Here is a 19,509-nt window from a genome sequence, read left to right on the forward strand (position 1 = left end):
TGAGTATCTTTTTATATAGCACAGTTAAGGTTCCACAGTTTTTTATATCTACTGATCAAAATCAAGTGCACTGAGTGCAGTCTCTTTAGCCAGGTTAGGTCAGTTGTTATTTGAAGTGTCCCAGGTTTAAATTGACCCCCATTGGGTCTTATCACTTGAGACTTTAGAATTGTGAAGTTTTTTTTTAAAGCCATGATTTACAACTGTTAAATTAATTACTTATTAACTGTTAAGCTAATGTACAGTCTTGGAGCACCATGCCAGATCTTGTCTCATCGGGTAAGGTTGATCAGGAAAGAGGTGGCGGATCAGCCCACAACCACAGAGGAGGGGTTTGTTTATGTTCTGTGGGGGCCACAGTCAGTAAGAATACCATTGGTAACACACAACAGCATAATGGACATTGAATCTTCTTAAACCACTGGATTAAGAAGAATGAATCTTGCAGCATGTACATGGTCCTGCTGCTTAAGAAGGCACATGTACAGGCCCCTCTTAAATTTCCCAGTTTATATCTAAATGATTCCGAATCTGGGAGAAAGTCATGTGGTAAGATGAAACCAAAATTGAGCTCTTTGGCATCAACTCGACTCACTGTGTTTCGAGGAAGAGAAATGCTGAGTATGGCCCAAAAAACACCATTCTCAGAGTCAGTAAAGCCAGAACACTGAAGATAGTTTGTCGATGGGTCTTCCAGCATGGCAATGACCCAGAAAAACTGCTTAGACAACAAAGGAGTGGCTAAGAAAAAAGCAGGTGTCCAGACCTCATCCTATAGAAAATTTAAGTTATCAAAGTGCAACCAAGAAAGATAAAGGATTTAGAGAGTTTCTGTAAAGATCAAATGGTTATTTTGCTCAGTGACATAGAAATCAATTTCTAATTTGTAACTATGTGAAGCATTTTTACTGGATTTTTGGTTGATATTCTTTCTCTCTTTATTCAAATGAAACTACCATAAAAGAATTAAAAAATAAAGAGTCTGTTCATTATTTTGCAAGTGATTCAGCAGGTAATCAAATAATTATTTTCCCCATTGTATGTTTTTAAGCTACTTTACTTTTTTTTCCTTTTACCTATTTTAATGTTTTTACTTTTTACAGAAATAAAAAAGCTAAAAACTTTAAGAACATTAAAAAAAACAGAGATTTTGGAAAATAGTATGACTCGTTGTAGCTCACCGTCAGGTGTTGAAGTGACATTCCTCCTCTTACTTACCCTAATAACAGTAGTCTAAAAGATTCTCACTAAATACCTCTCTCTCCCTTATCTCTGCACCTGCAGCAATGTAACTTAAGCTTGAAGGAGTGAGAGCTGCCCCTACACCACACAGCTGTTCTGACTTTGCCACAGAGTGCATGCTGCCCCCAGCAGCAACTTTGCATTCTATGTAGCTCAGAACACAGATGGCTGCTGGTAGTGCTGCTTTTAAAAAAATGTAATTATTATAATCAAATTTAGAGTATTCGTTGGCAGCACTACTCTGGGGTGATGTGATAGATGAATAGCTGGCGTGTAGACGACAAGCTTGCTTTGAACGGCGAGACAGACTGGTCAGATCTTTTGGCGAATACCATTCCCTTAATTTCTTCACACATTTTCTCTCTCTCCTTTGTTTGTCACTATCAATTAAGGCCAAAAATTGCAAATAGTAAAAATAATACCAAAAACACACACACACTTGTTCTGAAAGGTTACAGTGTTTGTTGTAGTGTCGTATGAGTTCCAGCCTCTAATGTAAGTAAACATTATTGCGAGTAGCAGTATTAATGTGTTATGGTTTCATAACTTGTCCACAATCAGAAATCTCTAATGGGTTTGAAATTAATATGCTCTGTAATGTATGTCTCCCAAGTTTTGTATACACACGCATATATCGTTACACATGTGCACACAGCTACACAGGCACATGGTCACATGCCCAACATACACATACAAACACACTGGAGGACTTAATTGCTTGCTTTCTCATCTTGAACGGTTCAATTAATCCAATGCTTCATCTAAAGACTCTATTACAACTCCATATGTAGCCACATCTGGAATATGTGATTGGAACGCATGTATGTATATGAGACTGCAAGTTAGAGTTTATATGTTGTATACCTTTTATACACCAAATCCTCAGCTGTCTGTCTAAATGTGTGTATATACTGTGTGTGGGTATGCTGCTAGCCTTTGCAAACCACTGCTTCGGAATCAAAGAACCTCATCCAGATTCAATCACATTTCCTATGAATAAATGATGAAAATAGCAATTTTCTAGCCATAGATGTGTCACCACTCCCTCATATTCCTCTGCTTATCTCACAGCCTCTACACGTTTACACCCTCCTCCTTTAGTTTTTTATTGCGTCTTTGTTGTGTGAAGGCATCAGAGTATGCCAGTGGTCATCTGGGAGGTGAAGTGTGAATAAATCCCAATAACTCCTGCAGTCTTGCGACACACCATAATGCATTTAAAGCCTTTTTTTTTTTAAATTTTATTTCTCTTTGTGCCGTGGTCGCTCATTGTGTTTTGTACTATATTGCCTTGCCCCGGGGCATGTTTGAAGTGACAGTCCCCCCCCGTACACAAAGCCAGCCTGTCGCCACATACTTGCCCCATATGTGCACATAACCAAACATACACACTTTAAACTTATCAATTTCCTTGTAGGTGTGTGCACATACTCCTTCTGCCAACACTCCAACCTCTGACCTCCCCCTCTCTCTTTGGAAGTGTTCATAATCAACTCGGTTCCAAATCTATTTCACACATTCCCTATTTCCCTTTTGATATTCAAATAGACTTGTTCACAGTGTGTCTGGCACAGAAAACAGTCTGTTCGAGTCTCCCTGCACAAGCATTGTAGTTACAAACAGCTTTCCTTCTTGCCCAACCTTAATACCCAATGCTCAGTCTGAAGTACATAAAAAAGCCTATGTTGTATTAGGGGCTTCTTGTTTGTGCATAATAGCATCATATTCCCACGACAGGAAGGAAACAGGGAAAGGTAGAGGTGGGAGAGAGTGGGATGATAGAAGTGGTGTTCCTTGTCAAACTGATTTGTACACCCCAAAGGGGAGAGAGAAGAGGTGCAAATGGAAAAATGTCTAGCAGGAGACATGGGTGTGGAGGTGATGCTGGGTGGGATATTAGGGGCGGGACTGGCAGGTGTTGTAAGCCACGTGTTCAGATAATATATGTGTAAGACTGGCATGGTCCTGCCAAGTGATGTGTGATGTTACACTCTTTCTCTGTGGAATATATTATGGTTAGGACAAGGTTAGTTTTCAGTATCACTTGGACCACTCAGAAGGGTGATGGAGCATTTAGAGAAGGCTGTGACTACCTCTCCAAAACAGTACTCATACACTAATATTGCTCTTTTCTGTTTAGATCCTCAGGAAAACTAGTCCATGTTTTAAAGGTGTAACCTAACACTGAGCCCAGTGAACATGACACTATGCTTTCATTGGTTTTTCATAGGTCACACTTCAAAGCTCCTAAAATCAATTTTGATTGTAGAATCACTGACTTGTCTTCTCAATTATTCTTTTTTCCAGTCATTTGCTGTCCTCATTTGTTGGCCGAATTCAAGGATAATGGTTGTTCACTTATCTTGGAACGTGATCAATACTTGACTTCCACTGACCTTGCAATTATAATTTATCATATTCATTAATAGAATCTTAGATAGAATTGAACTTTGTCTGGGAAAAACTCAATAAATGTTACAGGATTATGACTCTGGAATGTCAAACATATTGGCTTAGGTACTGTTGATACCCCAACTACTACTACTTTTTTTTTTTTTAAATTTCCTCTACTTGCTTTTTCCACATTGATGCTCTCTCACAATTTAGGATTCATAGTAATCCTTCTTTTTCTGGTATTTTATTACTCTACTTGTTTGCTACTTTTAATATAAAAATTCAACACATGCTGTGCTTCAGTGTCATGTAACCAGATTGAATTTATATGCACCCTTTTTCTTCAAGGCCAGACCTTTATTAATCACTTTATTTTAGTAGTGAAATTCTGGGATTTCCTCGAGTTAAAATGTATTCTACCTTTTTTAACAAGAGATGATGTCAGTGGAAAGTTATTTATGTTCTTCATCACAATACAGAGCAGATCTGCATGTTGCAGCACACGTATTACTGCAGATGTTTCGGCTCACAGTTGTTATTTTAAATGTGTTTGGACTCATCATGTTCAATTTGGCTGCACATAGATATCAGTGAAGTTGATGATAATAGTTACAAGACACACACATCCCTACATCCATTTTCTACTGCTTATCCGGTCTGGATCCCAAACATACACACATAAATATGCGCTGGATTCTCATCTGCTGCGGGACCAGTAATTGAATTACAACAGTTCTGATGCTGAAATTAGAGTGGCGCACAGAACCAGTGTGGAAAATGAATGCGGCTTATAACAATAATACTGGGTCTTTACTATAGTGTACCTCACCAAGCCTCTTATTATGATAGTGATGGACAGAAGCACGATAATGGAAAACACATTTCAGGCAGTTATTTATCGTATCTGCTGAAACAGAATTGATCCAAGTATCTTGCATATTGCACTCTGTGTCAGTTCATTTAGTTCTGGCTTTCCACTTCTAGACAAAATATGAATCACAGATTATTTAAACCCTAGCCAACAGCACCTGCTGGAATAAATCTCAGTAAAAGCACAACAGAAAAACTAAATGACAGCCAAATTGAATCCTGTATTCAGAGTGCTTGGACCAGAAAAACTGCTTTGATGTCTCATTCAGTTGTTCCATGTAAGTGATGACTGCCATGAAACTAAAATAATGATCACATGGCAGCAGCATTTAGGCATGTAGACATGGTCATGAAGACCTGCTGGAATTCAAACCAAGCATCAGAATGGAGACAAAAGGTGATTTAAGTGACCTTTTCCTCGGCATGGTTCTTGTTGCCAAACTCTCTCGTCTGAGTATTTTAAAAACCACTGAGTTTAAGCCAAAGTATGCAGAAGAGCACAAAGCAGATGGGTTCCAGCAACACAAAACACTGGGTGCTGCTCTTGTCATTTAAAAATAGGAAACTGAGGCTACAAATTACAAAAGATCAGTATAACTAAATAGAAATTTGGAAGGTGGCAGGATAGCATCCATCCTGGTGGTGGTTTAATGGTTTGTGGATATTTTCTCGGCACACTTTGGGCCAAATACCCAGTAGCCCCCCTTGAGCTTCATATACTTATGAAGCTCAATGTATCCAAAAGACCATTGGAATAGTATTGATGGTGACCTGTGAAAGACACTCTGGAGGACGGTTAAGAACACACAAATAGCCCAAGGCAAGCCTGATCCATTGGGCCCAAAACATCTGCTACCAACATCCTATCATTATACAACACAGGACACCCTCAGAGGTCCCATGCCCACACTGCTATCGTTCAGAGCCATTTTGGAGGCATAAAACAAACTGTGTGACAAAGACGAATATGTGTGTGTTTTGGTTTTTTGGGTTTTTTTTTTTAGTCTTAAATGCAGTTAAATAACTGGTACGATAAAACACTCCTAAAACTAGAGCTGCTTTGACCAATAAAGTGCCTGGATAGCACATGCATAATTAAAAAATTTAATCTGGTGAGAAAATGGAATCTGGAGGAAATGTAATGACAGGGGGTGTAGAGGACAACAGAGAGACTAGAGCAAGGTTGTAATAGTTTACACAGTTCAGACATTTAATCAGAGAGAAAGTGCTTGGTGTATTTTCCTATCCTAGGGCTAATTTTAATCAGCATTGGTCTTACCGTTATTTGGGGCTTTGACTGTCGCCTTTGTGTTTACTTTTAATCTCACACTCGCTGATTGGAGAAGGTGGAGAGAAGAACAAACGAAAAAGGGACAGAGGGAGGGATGGAAAGAAAGGGTGGAAGAAGGGCTTGTTGGACCTTAGCTGCACTTGTAGACATACAGGTAAATACGTACACAGCTCTTGCAGTCACAGCGTGCAACAAATTCTTCAAGCAAAGAACAGGATACACAGTGTGCTGCCTAATTCCCTGCTGGGTGGAATGAAAGATGTAATGACATTTGCTTTTCTGGACAGTTAGTTCTCTTAGGTCTTTAAACATGTGTACATAGATGTATGTGTATCTTGCTATCCTTCACAGAGCATCCATTGCATGAATGTCTATCCCTAAGAAGAATCTCTCCTCAGTTGTTTCAACCATTTATTTTTTTCTTGAAAGGGTTTGCTGGGGCAGATGGTTTTGTATTGTGGGTGTACAGATTGTATAAACCCTCTGAGACAACTGTTATATTGGGGTTATATATAAAATTGACTGTTATAGACTAAAGCACTTTGGGTAAAAGCATGATATAAATGCACTCCATTTACCATCTCCATTTGGGTTTGGCAGTCTAATGACTAGGGCATGTGACATGTCTAGTTCCATATGGAAAAGAAATGGAAAGAATGATCCTTTTTTGTATATCCTAAACATTTGCTGTGGGACTGAAGTTTTTTCTTTTCCAAATGGGATCTGGTCATGCAAGAGATGAGCACTGCTGTTTTGTAAGTGATCAGTGGCACAAAACTGTATCACCAAAGTTAAACTCCGTGTAAAATCAGTCTACAGTTCAGATGGGCTCATCAAAATTGGACAATGGAAAATTGGAATAATGTTGCCTGGTCTGATGAGGTTCTATTTCTACTGCGACATTCAGATGGTAGGATCAGAATTGGAAAACTGAAAGCATGGACCCATTCTGCCTTATATCAACAGTTGTTAGTGGTGTATTGGTGAAGGGGATATTTTCTTGGTCACTGAAAATATACATAAACACGACAGCCTACCTGACAATTTTGACCACTATATCTTCTGATGACTGCTTCCAACAGGATAGCGCGTCATGTCACAAATCTCTGATATTCTCAAACTTGATTTTTGATCATGACGATTAGTTTACTGTACTCGAATGACCTCCACAATCACCAGCTCTCAATCCAGTAGAGGATGTGGTAGAACAGATGATTCTCATCATGTATATGGTGCTGATAAATCTGCAGCAACTGTAAATATGGAGCAAAATCTCTGAGGATTTTCCAGCACCTAGTTAAATCTATGCTTCGAAGATATCAGGCAGCTTTGTAGGCACAGACAAACAGATATAAAAGATACATATTATAGGTAGATAAACACACAAGTACATACGTATGTATCTACTTACTTACACACTTACTTACACATTTACTTACTTATGTACCTGCACATTTTATTTATATATATATACACTCTATATATAGTCTATTTCAGTGTCCAATTCCATTAAAATATTGTGCCCAACTTGAAGTTGTAGGTTTGAAACCATTTTGAATGCATGCATAGTAGTATCTGTTGTGAATATGGTGCCTGAACCACAAAAACTTATGAGGGTTTTAGTATCAGACTCAAAAAGCCTATGGAGGTTTCATGGTGTTTTGCAAAGAATGATGCATGATGTGCATTTTAACAAAAGAATAGAAAACGAAAACCTAAAATATGTAACCAGTGTTTCACTTAATCTATGCATAGCCAGGTTTTTGTAACACTACTACCATGAATTGGCAGATCAGTGACATTGGTAAAGTTTGAAAGACAGACAACATACATTGTAAACATCTCCTTCTAGAGTGAATTTTTTGTTTTACTTCAACTGACAGATGTGAATTCATTAAAATCAAGACCAAGGAGAGACACTGTATGCCACAGCGACACTTTTAATAATTAATCCTGCTCAATTTACACCTGAATTTATTTATACTATAATTTATTGATTCTCAGCTGTAGGGTGGATTTGGTTGCCTGGTTGGTGAAGCAGCAGATACCATCCCATCAAATTAATTTTAATAATAGAAAACTCTCATTAAGACCCAATCAGACATGAAGACAGTCTGAGTGGAATGGGATGCCCGGAATTGACCAGAGAGTCATACATTATTGAAGCGAGAACCAATCTTATTCAAATAGCAGGATTCAGTTTAGTGAATATGCAGCTGCCTGCCAGAGTGATTCCTTTGCAAGCATGTACAAAAATTTAAATATATATGATTTGTACATGGGGTATATTACCTGAATTGATCACTCAAAAAATAATTTTCATAGTATAACAGCGACAGACATGTGAGGCCATTAAGGGGGAAAATTGGATTATCCTGTACATTCCTTCCTATTTGCACAATTTAGACTGCAATATGCAGTGAGGGCTAACAGTTCAGATTAGGGACCTCAATCAAAGGAAGAGCACTGCCTCACTTTATTTATGTATAGGACAGCGATTGCTGTAAACACTGTGCTAAAGTGCAGATATTGAAGAATCCTACTGGTCGAGTTACACCTTTTATGCATTAACAAAATTTAAACAGAAGTGTTAGTTTAATAAATTCAGCTAATTATTTTTAATTTTGTGAGTCTACATTTTGTGTGTTAAAGGACCGGGTGAGTTGATTATGTCAGCCACCTTGCTTCCCTTTTGCCAGTTTAAATCAGAATCTATCAAGAGCAATTGTAGATATCTTTGATTGTCTTGAGCCGAACATTTGGTAAGAGACACACAAACTGAAATGTGTTTGGCTGTGATCACAGCTGATTCTTTGTTTTGAGGTAAAAACATCAGGCAATATGTTTTATGTATTTTGTATTTCAAATTGAAATTTGTGGATTGCATTGTAAATGGCTGTTTGGCTCAAAAGCACAGCCTTTGTAGATTTCATTTTAAATTTATACTGTTAAGCTGTGCATCTATTTCATGCAAAAGTTACCAACATGGGTAAATTTACCATTATCTTAATTATCAAAATATGTCGTAATGCCTTCTGACTTAAAAACAATCCTTAAATTTCACTTTTGGCCTCACTGATTCCTCTGGCATCTCAAAATGAGAATTTGAAAACGTAGTTCATTTAATAGTCAGAACATGACAAGAAAGCCAGTAAGAGAAACAGCAGTCGAAGGTACATTACAAAACAAGGGGGGAAAAAACGTAGAGTCCCCCAAAAAAGGAAGGGGGGGATTGACTGTCAAACTACATGCTCATTGCCTAAAAGCACCTGACTGACAGGTCCTGAGTTTGGAATATTGTATGAACAAGATTTACAACTCAACAGGAAAGTGCTAAAGTGACAGACAGCTGTTTTCTTATAGACTTCTTTAAGACTAAAGGTCTTAGCAACCACAGCTATCACCATCTGGTGCCTTTCACACAAAATGCTGTTTTAAGGTACTTCTGCATTGGCTTAAATTTTTCCAACCTGGAAGCCACATCTTTCTTTTAATGGCTGTTCCTGCTTTTTGTCATCAGTACTGCATTAGTTTTTGGTGCTGGAAGGATTACTCTGAGATTTTGGTCCATATTGAAATGATAGCATCACAGGGTATCAGCAGAACTGTCAGCTGCACATCCAAGATGCAAATCTGATTATTTTCTTCTCAGACAAATGGTGGTCTGGGAAAATCCCAGTAGATCAGCAGTATCTGAAATGCTCAGACCAGTTTGAAGTTCACACTGATTCTTGGTTTGAACTTTAGGAGGACATCCACCTTTTGTAATTGAGAACATTATTGTGACAGAAGGCAATCAAAATATGTAAAGTAAAATATGTTTACTTGAATTGTTGATAACTTTGCTGTTATTGTATTTTGCAAGTGTGGGTTATGTATCCAAAAAATATGGAGCCAGTGTTTTAATTTGCAGATACAGATACCCACCAACAGAGTTTTAAGCACCTGGACTAACGACCTTGTTTGCCGCTGTCCCTTTTTTCCATGTAGGCACACAAATTTACACTTGTGGACACAAAACTGATTGAAACCACTTGTAAATTAGGGATTATTGCCATTCCTTGGCCTGTCTGTCTTAGCTTTCCTCATCTCGCCCTCTCCTGAAAACTTGCGGATGCATACAGAAACGTGCTGGTCTCAGGGGACACAGAAGTGTGTTAAAGAAGGCATCACACGTTCATTCTTTCCCTGCCTAAATCTGGGCAAGGCTGGAATTCATCACAGGATCTAACCCGTTTCTCATCAAACCCAGGAAAGTGTAGCTAATGCAATTTCACTAAGTCACTGCCTGACTTGATTAGATGTGGGCTGGAGAGTGCATGGTAAGACACCACAGGGGTCTGGATTGTTGTCACTGTGCGAGTGTATTTGAGCATATTGTGTCTATGTAATTTCAGCTGAGCCATTTGTTAGAGGCTATGTGACACTACACGCCTTACAATTGTGTTTGTGTGTTTAAAACATTAGCGCCATATGTATATGCATAACAGTATATTAGTATTTGTCTCTTTGTACTGTCTATAATTTATGGGTTTCCTTATTGATAGCTTTGTGTCATGTCTGCTTAGGTGTATGTGTTGCAGACGGAGCAGTGACCCTCTAGGGGGATTTCAGGCAGATTTGGCCACATTAGAATGTGTCACTTCTTCCTTTCCAGTTTTCACTTGCCATCCGACTGAGCACCGTGCCTCCTCCACACGCACTCCTCTCACTAATCTCGGATCAGACCGCACACCGAGGGACACAAATGCTCATAGATATGCGTGCATATACAATCACACAGGGCTTGACAAACAAAATCATACTTTTACACATTATGTGGGGAGAGAGCTGGCACCAGTTCGGTGGCATCCTGACCTGAAACCGGAGCCACCCTGTCACGTCTAGACAACTCTGAAAAATCCCATGCATATTAATGCCCCCCTATTTAATATTCATCAGTGCTATGCCCTGTTGGCAGCTGGTCCCAGACCCCATGGATCAATGAGGTCTCTTCCTCGCTCCTTTGTCTGACACGGATGCAGATGTTTAGAGCATGAAATTAAATTGGTCACCATCATCGGGAATACATACGTGGTAGTCTATTTGGTGTGTGTCTGAATTTGTGCATCTCTGCGCTTGTTTGTGTGTAGCTGCCAGTTAGACACGAGTCTGCAACATGTCGATGTTATTCATGGGAACTTAACTGTTTGCAAGTTGATGACGAAGAAACAAAAGTTTAGCCAGCTTTTTCCACATTGGTGATCAGTGAGTGAGAGAGAGGAGAGAAAGAAAGATAGAGAATATGATGGAGCAAGGAGGATGAGCAAGAGAGTGCGTTGGCGGCAGCTTTGTTTAGGAGCCTGTAATTGAGTCTTAATTGAATTGGCACCAAAGGACGGATGAATGGATAGAGAGATGGAGACAGACAGAGTTTGAGTGAATTGGACCTCATCTTTGTCTCCACTTAGCAACACGAATGTGGGCTTACCGTGCAGGCGAATTTCATGGCAACAGATCAGGATCAGAAACCCTTGAGTTAAAACTTTTGGATGGAATGAAAGCTTCTCTTGTCATTTTAATGAAACTGCGGAGAGTGTTGTCTCCCATACTTTTCAAATGAAACTTGTTCTATTAGAAATCTATAATAGAGCCCCGTACGGTTAACAATGGGTTGATATGCATTTGAATGCAAGGCTAGGCAGGCTGCACAGGTAATGCGGAACAGGCTTTAACACTATGCGAAGGTGTCTTTGTGTTATAGCGCACAAGCTTTGTGAGGCCATATTCGACATGGAAATGAAACAGAAGAAAACAGCAAAGTGAAGCTTTGTGCTGAACTGAAAATCATTTCAGGACACACACACATGCGCACACACACCTAATTCAAAATCTTATCAAAGTAGCTTGGATCACCATCTTGTTTGATTTCTGTCCAGTGTTCTAACTTTTCTTACTCTGTGCACTTGACACCAAATCACACCTAATTTCATCTGACCAGAATATGAGAAGTGCTGTAAGTGTTTCCCAAGTATTAGTTTACCCACACGAGTTATTAATGCATCACACCTTCATGGTTTGAATATAAAAAAAGTTCTTTATTCTTTTTTTTTTTTGTTGTTGTTGTTTTTTCTTTTTTTTGCTGTCCCATTTGGTTCTTTAGCCATCAGAATTATTGTCTGAAGGCCAAGAAAGATGCCCAGATGGATCATCACGGCCTTACCGCATTGGTCCATTTGGTTGACCTTTGCTATTATTATTTATTTTATTTTATTTTAATTTGTTACAGATGGGACAGACATGACTGGGGGATAGGAAAGGGAGAGAGAAAGAAGGGGAGGCAAAGAAAAACAGAGGAAGGGAGACAGTGAGAGAAGACACAAAAAAATATCTGCTAGATCACCTGTTGAGAGAGAACAAAAAAGAAAACAAGCAAAAAGAGAGCAACACAATAAACACGACACCACAGCAATAACCTAGATAACTGTAACTAACAGTAAATACTAAATATTGAATGTTATTGTGTAGCACTGAAGACCGACACTGCACAATGTGCTTTGAGGTAGCAGCCAAGAAAGATATAGTTTATGTCTGTGAGCACCCGTGTGTACACCTGTGTGCACACCTGTATGTGTGAGCGCGCTTGTATTCAAAAGGTTTCTCCATGTAATGATCTGCTAGAGGGTGTGGGGAACCATAGCCCCGTCCCCCAGGACATGAAGCAGGCATAGACGAGATCCAGGCCCCAGACATCCAGAGGTCCCCAGTGCACGAGAGCCCAAAGAGGACCATCAGAGGGGCCACATAAACAGGGGCCACGCAGCAGCCACGGCACAGAAGCGCAGAAAAAATTATTTGTTCTATTGCCTACACGTATTTTCCCCATATACTGGATTAAAAAAATCTCTGTAATATTACTTTATGAAGACAGGAATGCTGCTACCATGTTGCTGTCCTCCTCTGTTATAATTATCCAATCACAATTTAAATGCAAGCAGCATATCAGCCTATGCAAACATTTGTACAAACACACGCGCACATACAATCCATTTGCACTGCAGTTTGCCATATTGACAACTAGTTGCAATTTCATCTATCAATTATATTGATTACTTCAGGATGAGTGGAGGTAATGAGCTTCAGTTCTGCTTCTCCCCTGTGATCTCCCCTTTCCCCCCCATCTGCTGGAGTCCCCTGTCCCCTCCACCAAGATTTTACATGGCAATGATTTTCTGATTAACCCTGTTAGCTGTGGGGCTCACCCACGCAGTGACACAGGGCATGAAGGGGTGTGAGCATGTGGGATGCATTTGTATTTGTCTTGTCATGTTGATATATTGATGTGTGTATGGAGTGCCACATGAATGAGTCCTCACACGGGGAAATTAGCATGTTAGCTCGGATTTTTGAACTTACTGACTTCAAGGAGGGAACTGTAAGTCAGTGGTACTTTTTGAGCAGTTTTTTTTTTCGGTTAGATGTTCAAGATACAGTTTTTGGTTAACATAGGTTTTAAACATTTTCTCTGTTTGCTCACATACTCACATATTGCTAACATGTGGCTAACAGAGATATTCAGTGTCATTATTCCAAACACAAGGTTAGTGGAGATGACTTTGAAATAATGCAACTAAATCGTAAAATTAGTGCTTTACTTCATTTACGCTTCAAATGAGAGTAAAGAGACATTGGTTTGTGAAGATTCCTTCGCTTCCATTTGAGAGTTGAGTGTTTAAACATCTGTCCTCTTTGTACTGCTGACTGTTTATTCTCATCTTAGTTGCTCATTGGTATTTCTTGGCCACTAATTTTCTGCTATTATATAACTATGTGTAAATCCGTTTACAGAAAGAACAAGAAGCACTTTGAGAGTGCACACCTCCACGAAGGCAGCTCACTCTTTGGGCATTAATTACTTATAAGGAAATAGTAATTTCTTTATATATATTTATTTTGTTTTCTTTGTTCTTTTTAAATGTACTTTAAGACGTTTGGAGTGCAGTAAAAATCAAAAAAAGGTAACATGTGTTTACTTTGATTACACAAACATTATGTAGGAGTGGGTAATGGATAGTATGTATTTTTAAATAACTGAATATGAATAACTTCTGCTTATTGTATAATATTATATTAAATATTTCAAACAAGGCAGCCCATTTGTTTTCTCTTGATTGTATTTTCTTTACAGGTGTGACTTATTTTTTGGGTCACCTGTTAAAGGCTGATGTGAAATATAAAAGTGAGATCAAAGATCAAATGTGACACAATATTTGCATGCTGATGCAACATTTAGAATACCCATATACCAGTGCCATGTCCTAAATATTGCTAATACAAATAAAGGCAATAGAATTGTAAGCACAGATTTATAGATATAAGACATTTTCTGAATGTTTGACCTTATTTAACCTTGGAGAAGGGGTCAGAGGTCCAAAATAACATAAAATGTAGAATCCCCATATATCATCCCCTGTATGCCTATATGCTGTCAATACAAATAAATTAGCAGTAAGAAACCGTTTTAAATGGCTCTATATAGCATTATTATCACTTTGACTTTCAGATCAATCTATTGACTTTGAAGTAGAAGTCAGAGGTCAAAGGTGACAATATATTTTAAGTAATTCTGTATGTTGACAATACACACCACACTTGTAAGAATATAAGTTATAAGCCTTTTTCTAATTTTTTGACCAAGAGGTTTTTAGGTTGACCTTGAAGAACCTTTGTGGATGTAAGCCAAATTTTAATGTGTTGTCAACTTGACTGCACTCTACACCCTGACAAAGTTTTACTGGAATTCATTCAAAACTTTTTGTGCTCATGTTTACAGACAGAATGACGCACGTACACAAATGCAACCAAAAACATGACCACCTTAGTGGAGGTAAAAATGGGTGATTAAGCATTTCTAAATTTAAAAAAACAAATAGAAAAAGGTAGAACAACGTACTAATTTCATTGAAATAACAGAGTTACAGTTCACTGTTAGTTTTAGAGCAGGAATTCCTGAGTTGGTAGAATTTGGGCACTATTCTAACTGCAAATAGACTATCCCAATGGTAAGTGACTCTGTGGTCATCTCCAGGCACTCTTGTAGATGTAGCAATACAATACAATTTAATACAATACAGCACAATATAAATATGGCAATATAAAGTAGAAGGTGTGGTGATGTGTGCCAGTCTTGGTGATGCATCACGGCTACTCATCAGATTAAAAAAAGAAAAGAAAAAGACTTTTCTGCAAGTAACTGTTAATGAATGGTGAAGAGGAGCTCAACCTAAGCTCAAAACACCTTCAAGTTCCACCAGAGACAAATATAAGGTGTACTCATATATTTTAAGTCCAACTTAAATATTTATAGGAATATAGTAAATATATAATTTTGTTTATAAGATTGTGTCAGTCAAAGATAGTTATTTTGTCAATTTTTACCTTAGTTATAGAGAATGTCAGAAAAACTGAAATGTACAGACAAACATACCAGAGAAATCTGATGTGCAGTTAATCGAGTGTGATTTTTTTGTAGCAGTCTGGTGTCTTTTGCACATGACTTCATAAAGGTGCACATATCAAATGTCCATTGTGGCAGTCTGTTTTAATGCAGAATGTCACATTTCAGAGGATTCACACTTGCAGTATATTCAAATATCTTTCCTACAATCTATTCTTGGAGCAAAATATAAGACAAAGTTTACTATAAAATAATACCTCCTTTCTAATCTTGAAGCTCTCTCCTCTATAGTGCTAGGTAATGCTAAGTGAACTCCAGGAAAGCAAAAATGATTTGTGAGTTGCCTTGATGCAAAAATACTCTTTGAATTCTCTACCTCTTTTATGTGTGTGTATATGTAAAACTGGCAACCACTAAGCACATATGCCTGTTTTGTTATTTCTATAATAGGCTGTGTTTCTTGTATTGTAGGTGGCGCTGATGACAACCTGATTGAAGGAGGAGAAATGAAGTTTGTGTGTAAGCCAGGTGCGAGGAACATCACTGTAATCTTCCAGCCTCTTCTCAGGTAAAGCAGGTTATTATATACTATTATATACTATACTATATATTGAACAACCACCTAAAAATACATGTGAATGTGGTTTCAGCACGTGTTTTTGGTTCATCTGAAATGCACTGACTCAGAAATGCAAAACAGCAGGGTATATAGAGCATATGATCTGCTCTGAGACTTTAAAGAGTAAATAGGTTTTGATGACACACACCAGGATACGGTGTATGGGTAACTACTGATTCTTTGGTGTACTGATGTTACAGTGTCTGTACTGCAGTGGCACTAATTCGCTTATGGCATGGCAAAATTTGTATTATTAATATTAAAGTACATTCCTAGTATGGCTAAAAGCAACACAGCGCTGCTTGTGGCAGACATCCTCATACACTAAAATTATGACTTCCAGCACTATATAACTTAATTGGATCAGAATAAAATAAAGGTAACCAACACCAAACCTGCTGTCTTTACTGGAATATTTTGGGCAAGATTCCATTAACTTTACAACATGTATGTGTTTAAAAGCCCTCTTGTGTCATACTGGTCTGTCAGAAACTGATAGCCTGGCTACTCAAGACATATGAACCCTTGGATATGACTCAATACCAGTAAAATGTAAAACTAATTATATTATACAGCCTCTTAGTGACTATCTATTGATTTCAACCTTGTTAATGTTTAGTGGGATATCGTAAATCAAAAATGATGTAATATTTTGTACCTTCAGTTTGTTGATACCATCCAGGAATTGGGATTGTCTGCCACCCTGGCTTTTATTTGCCATTAAATTTGACTATTCTGAGGGGCTGTGTTTTTGGTAATGTTTCATATGTCTGTTAGTTTCCTATACTGTGCTGTGGTCCCATTGGAGTAGAGTAAATCTAATAGTGAAACAGTTTAATTGAATTGGCCTTCATGCAGTGACACATAACCTTCTAGGATCCATTAAACAGAGATGTTTCCTGTTCTTACATTTCGGTAAGTTTCATGTACATTTCTAAAGTGTCACACATTTCTGACACGTTAAGAAGTGGATACAAAAAAAGCAAACTTTTTTTTTTCTGAAACTATTAAAAAAAACCAAGATGTTTATGTTGATATTTTAGTCAAATATGCTGGAAGCCAAATTACTATATACTATTCCTATTCCTGCTCTATACCTTAACCACAAAATGTGGTACTAATTAACAGTTTCAATCACATTAAATGAGCCATTAAGGTAGTCAAGCTAGATTGCAGTTCATTCATTGTTATCATACTTCTTGCTTGACTGATTGATGCTATTGAAAGTAGCGCCTTTCACTCGAGAGAGCAAAAAGATGTGGCAGTGCGTGCATGTTTGTATGTATGCCTTAATGCTTTTCTTTCCAGGTTGTTTCCTGTATGTTTTTGTCCCTTTACTGTTGTTTTGGCCTTGAAAATTTCTCTCTCTGTCTCTTACTTCCACACTTATCTTTCTCTGACACATACACACACCCACACCAACTTTCAGTCCCTGTTCACTTTAGGTCTGGCCAAGCTTTTGTCTGAACAAATGACCAAAAATAAAACGGTGACTAGCTCTCTGCCTACCTCTCCCATGTTGTCTGTAATGGTTCATATCAATCAAACCAAACTGCCTTGAACACAGGGCTCTCTCTTCTCTCCCTCCCTCCCCTCAACCTGGCCTCTCTAGACTTCTAGTGCCAATGGAGCGCTTTTGCTTGCAGATGGTTTTCTAATGGCAAAGCTCTGGCACTCTGCTGATGGATCACTACACCTCCTGCAGCCAGCCATGCAACTCGTGGCAGCTTTAATGGTAAAAGCAGTTGGGGGTTTGGAGCACAGGAAATCAGTGGCAGTGCGTGGGAGATGAGACATCAGGGTCTTAATGTTTGATTGCAAATGGTTTTTCTGTGTTGGGATATATTTTGTTTTCACCCCTTAAATCAAGTTAAGCACTCTACTTTATAATGTTTCTGTGTGTTTGTTTTTCAAATCTTAAATCTTAGTTTCCAAGAACCATCAAATTTGCAAATTTTACTGCTTGAAAGTTTTCATAAGATGAGTTTTGTAATTAGAAATTAAGATTAGTAAACTCAGAGTTGACATGGCCTGTTTAAGGCAAGTTTGGTATATATTAGTTGTTGTTTTTTTAAAGCAAAATAACACAGTACTTGTCTGGGTTGACTTCTCATCCAGGTGTGCATGTGGTTGGTGAGAAAGTCTATACTATGTCCATAATCCCATTTAGGGATTAATGGGAAGTTCTCTGTGAAAATGGAGTTTCAGCACCATTCCCATCCTATCAAGTTGTTTTAAAAGCCAAGTGAGAGCTTTGTCTGTGATAGATGTATGTCAAGTGCAGTTCATGACCGGATTCCACTTAGTGTTGCATTTTGCAGAGTTAGTTTTAGTCTCAATATCTAGTAACAGCCTGAGCAAAACTAAGCAAGATTGCTTATCTAAATTTTGGAAGGTCTAAGAGTCCCATAGCTACCACAACTTAATTCTGGCTCATGCCAAAGAAAGGGTAGAATTTAAACAGAAGGAAACTTGTGTGGACTTTTCTAATTTACCTAGTGCTAATGTTTGCACTGTGTCTAAAATAATATTGCCCCAAAGTGTACAGTAAGCCTTTCTAAAGCATTTTAATATAAATATACAGAATGTGAGGTTCTTCTTCTCTTATTGTGACAAAGATTCAATTAATGTTATTTCCATAGATGGATAGATAAAATCTCAGGTCGGTAGTACCTTATGTGTAGATATAGTTTTATGCTTGGGTCTGTCTGAGTGCTTTGCATTTATTAAATTTTTCGCTACCAGCAAGTAGGTATACTTGCTGAACTCTTTTTTTTGGACACACCCGTTCAACTGCTAATTAAAACAAATATCTAAAAATCAAATATATGGCAGCAACATGTATTTGCATATGTAGGCATGTTCAAGATGACCCATTGAAGTTCAAACTGAGCATCAGAATGGGTAGGAAGTTTGATTTACTTAAATATGGTGTCGTTGTTGGCACCAGGCTAGCTGGTCAGGGTATTTTTTTATACTGTTGACCTACTGTGATTTTCCCACACAGCTATCTTAAGGGTCAAAAATAAAAGAGTGAAAATATTCTGTTCTCTGGGAAAAATGCCGTGTTAGTGCCAGAGGTGAGAGGACAATGGCCACACTGCTTGAAGCTGATAGGAAGGTAACAACAACTCAAATAACCACTTATTACAACCTAGGTATGCGCAGAAGCTTGAAGGGATGTATGTTACAGCAGGAAGAAGACCACACAAGGTGCCACTCCTGTCAGCTGAGAACAGGAAACTGAGATTACAGTTCACACGGGCTCGCCAAAATTGGACCATAAAAGACTGGAACCATTTCTGCTGCCACTTATAATGGTAGAGAGAGAATTTGGTGGAAACGACTTGAAAGCATGGATCCACCTTGTTTGTATCAACAGTTCAGGCTCCTGCTGGTGTAATGATGTGGGGGATATGTTTTTTTTGGCTCACTCTGGTCCCCTTAGTACCAACTCAGCATCATTTAAGCGCACCAGTCTACCTGAATATTGTCCTCCACGGTGTAGCCATCTTCTGATAGCTGCTTCCAGCTGGATAACTCACCACATCACAAAACTCAGCTCATCCCTAACTGGTTTCTTGAAGATGACAATGAGTTGACTGTACTTAGATGGCCTCCACAATCAGCATATCTTAGTATATTAAAGAACCTTTG

At 38.3% G+C, this 19,509-nt stretch overlaps 1 protein-coding gene across 1 annotated transcript in view; it reads left to right on the forward strand.

Annotated features, from left to right (window-relative positions):
• exoc4 (exocyst complex component 4) overlaps positions 1–19,509 on the forward strand; it is a 131,075-nt gene that overhangs the window by 33,308 nt on the left and 78,258 nt on the right. The window contains exon 11 of the mRNA XM_063460166.1: positions 15,705–15,801. Within this exon, the coding sequence (XP_063316236.1) occupies positions 15,705–15,801 (97 nt within the window). The remainder of the gene's footprint in view (positions 1–15,704; positions 15,802–19,509) is intronic.

The sequence above is a fragment of the Pelmatolapia mariae genome, linkage group LG17 (assembly GCF_036321145.2).
Source record: "Pelmatolapia mariae isolate MD_Pm_ZW linkage group LG17, Pm_UMD_F_2, whole genome shotgun sequence".
Taxonomy (NCBI): domain Eukaryota; kingdom Metazoa; phylum Chordata; class Actinopteri; order Cichliformes; family Cichlidae; genus Pelmatolapia; species Pelmatolapia mariae.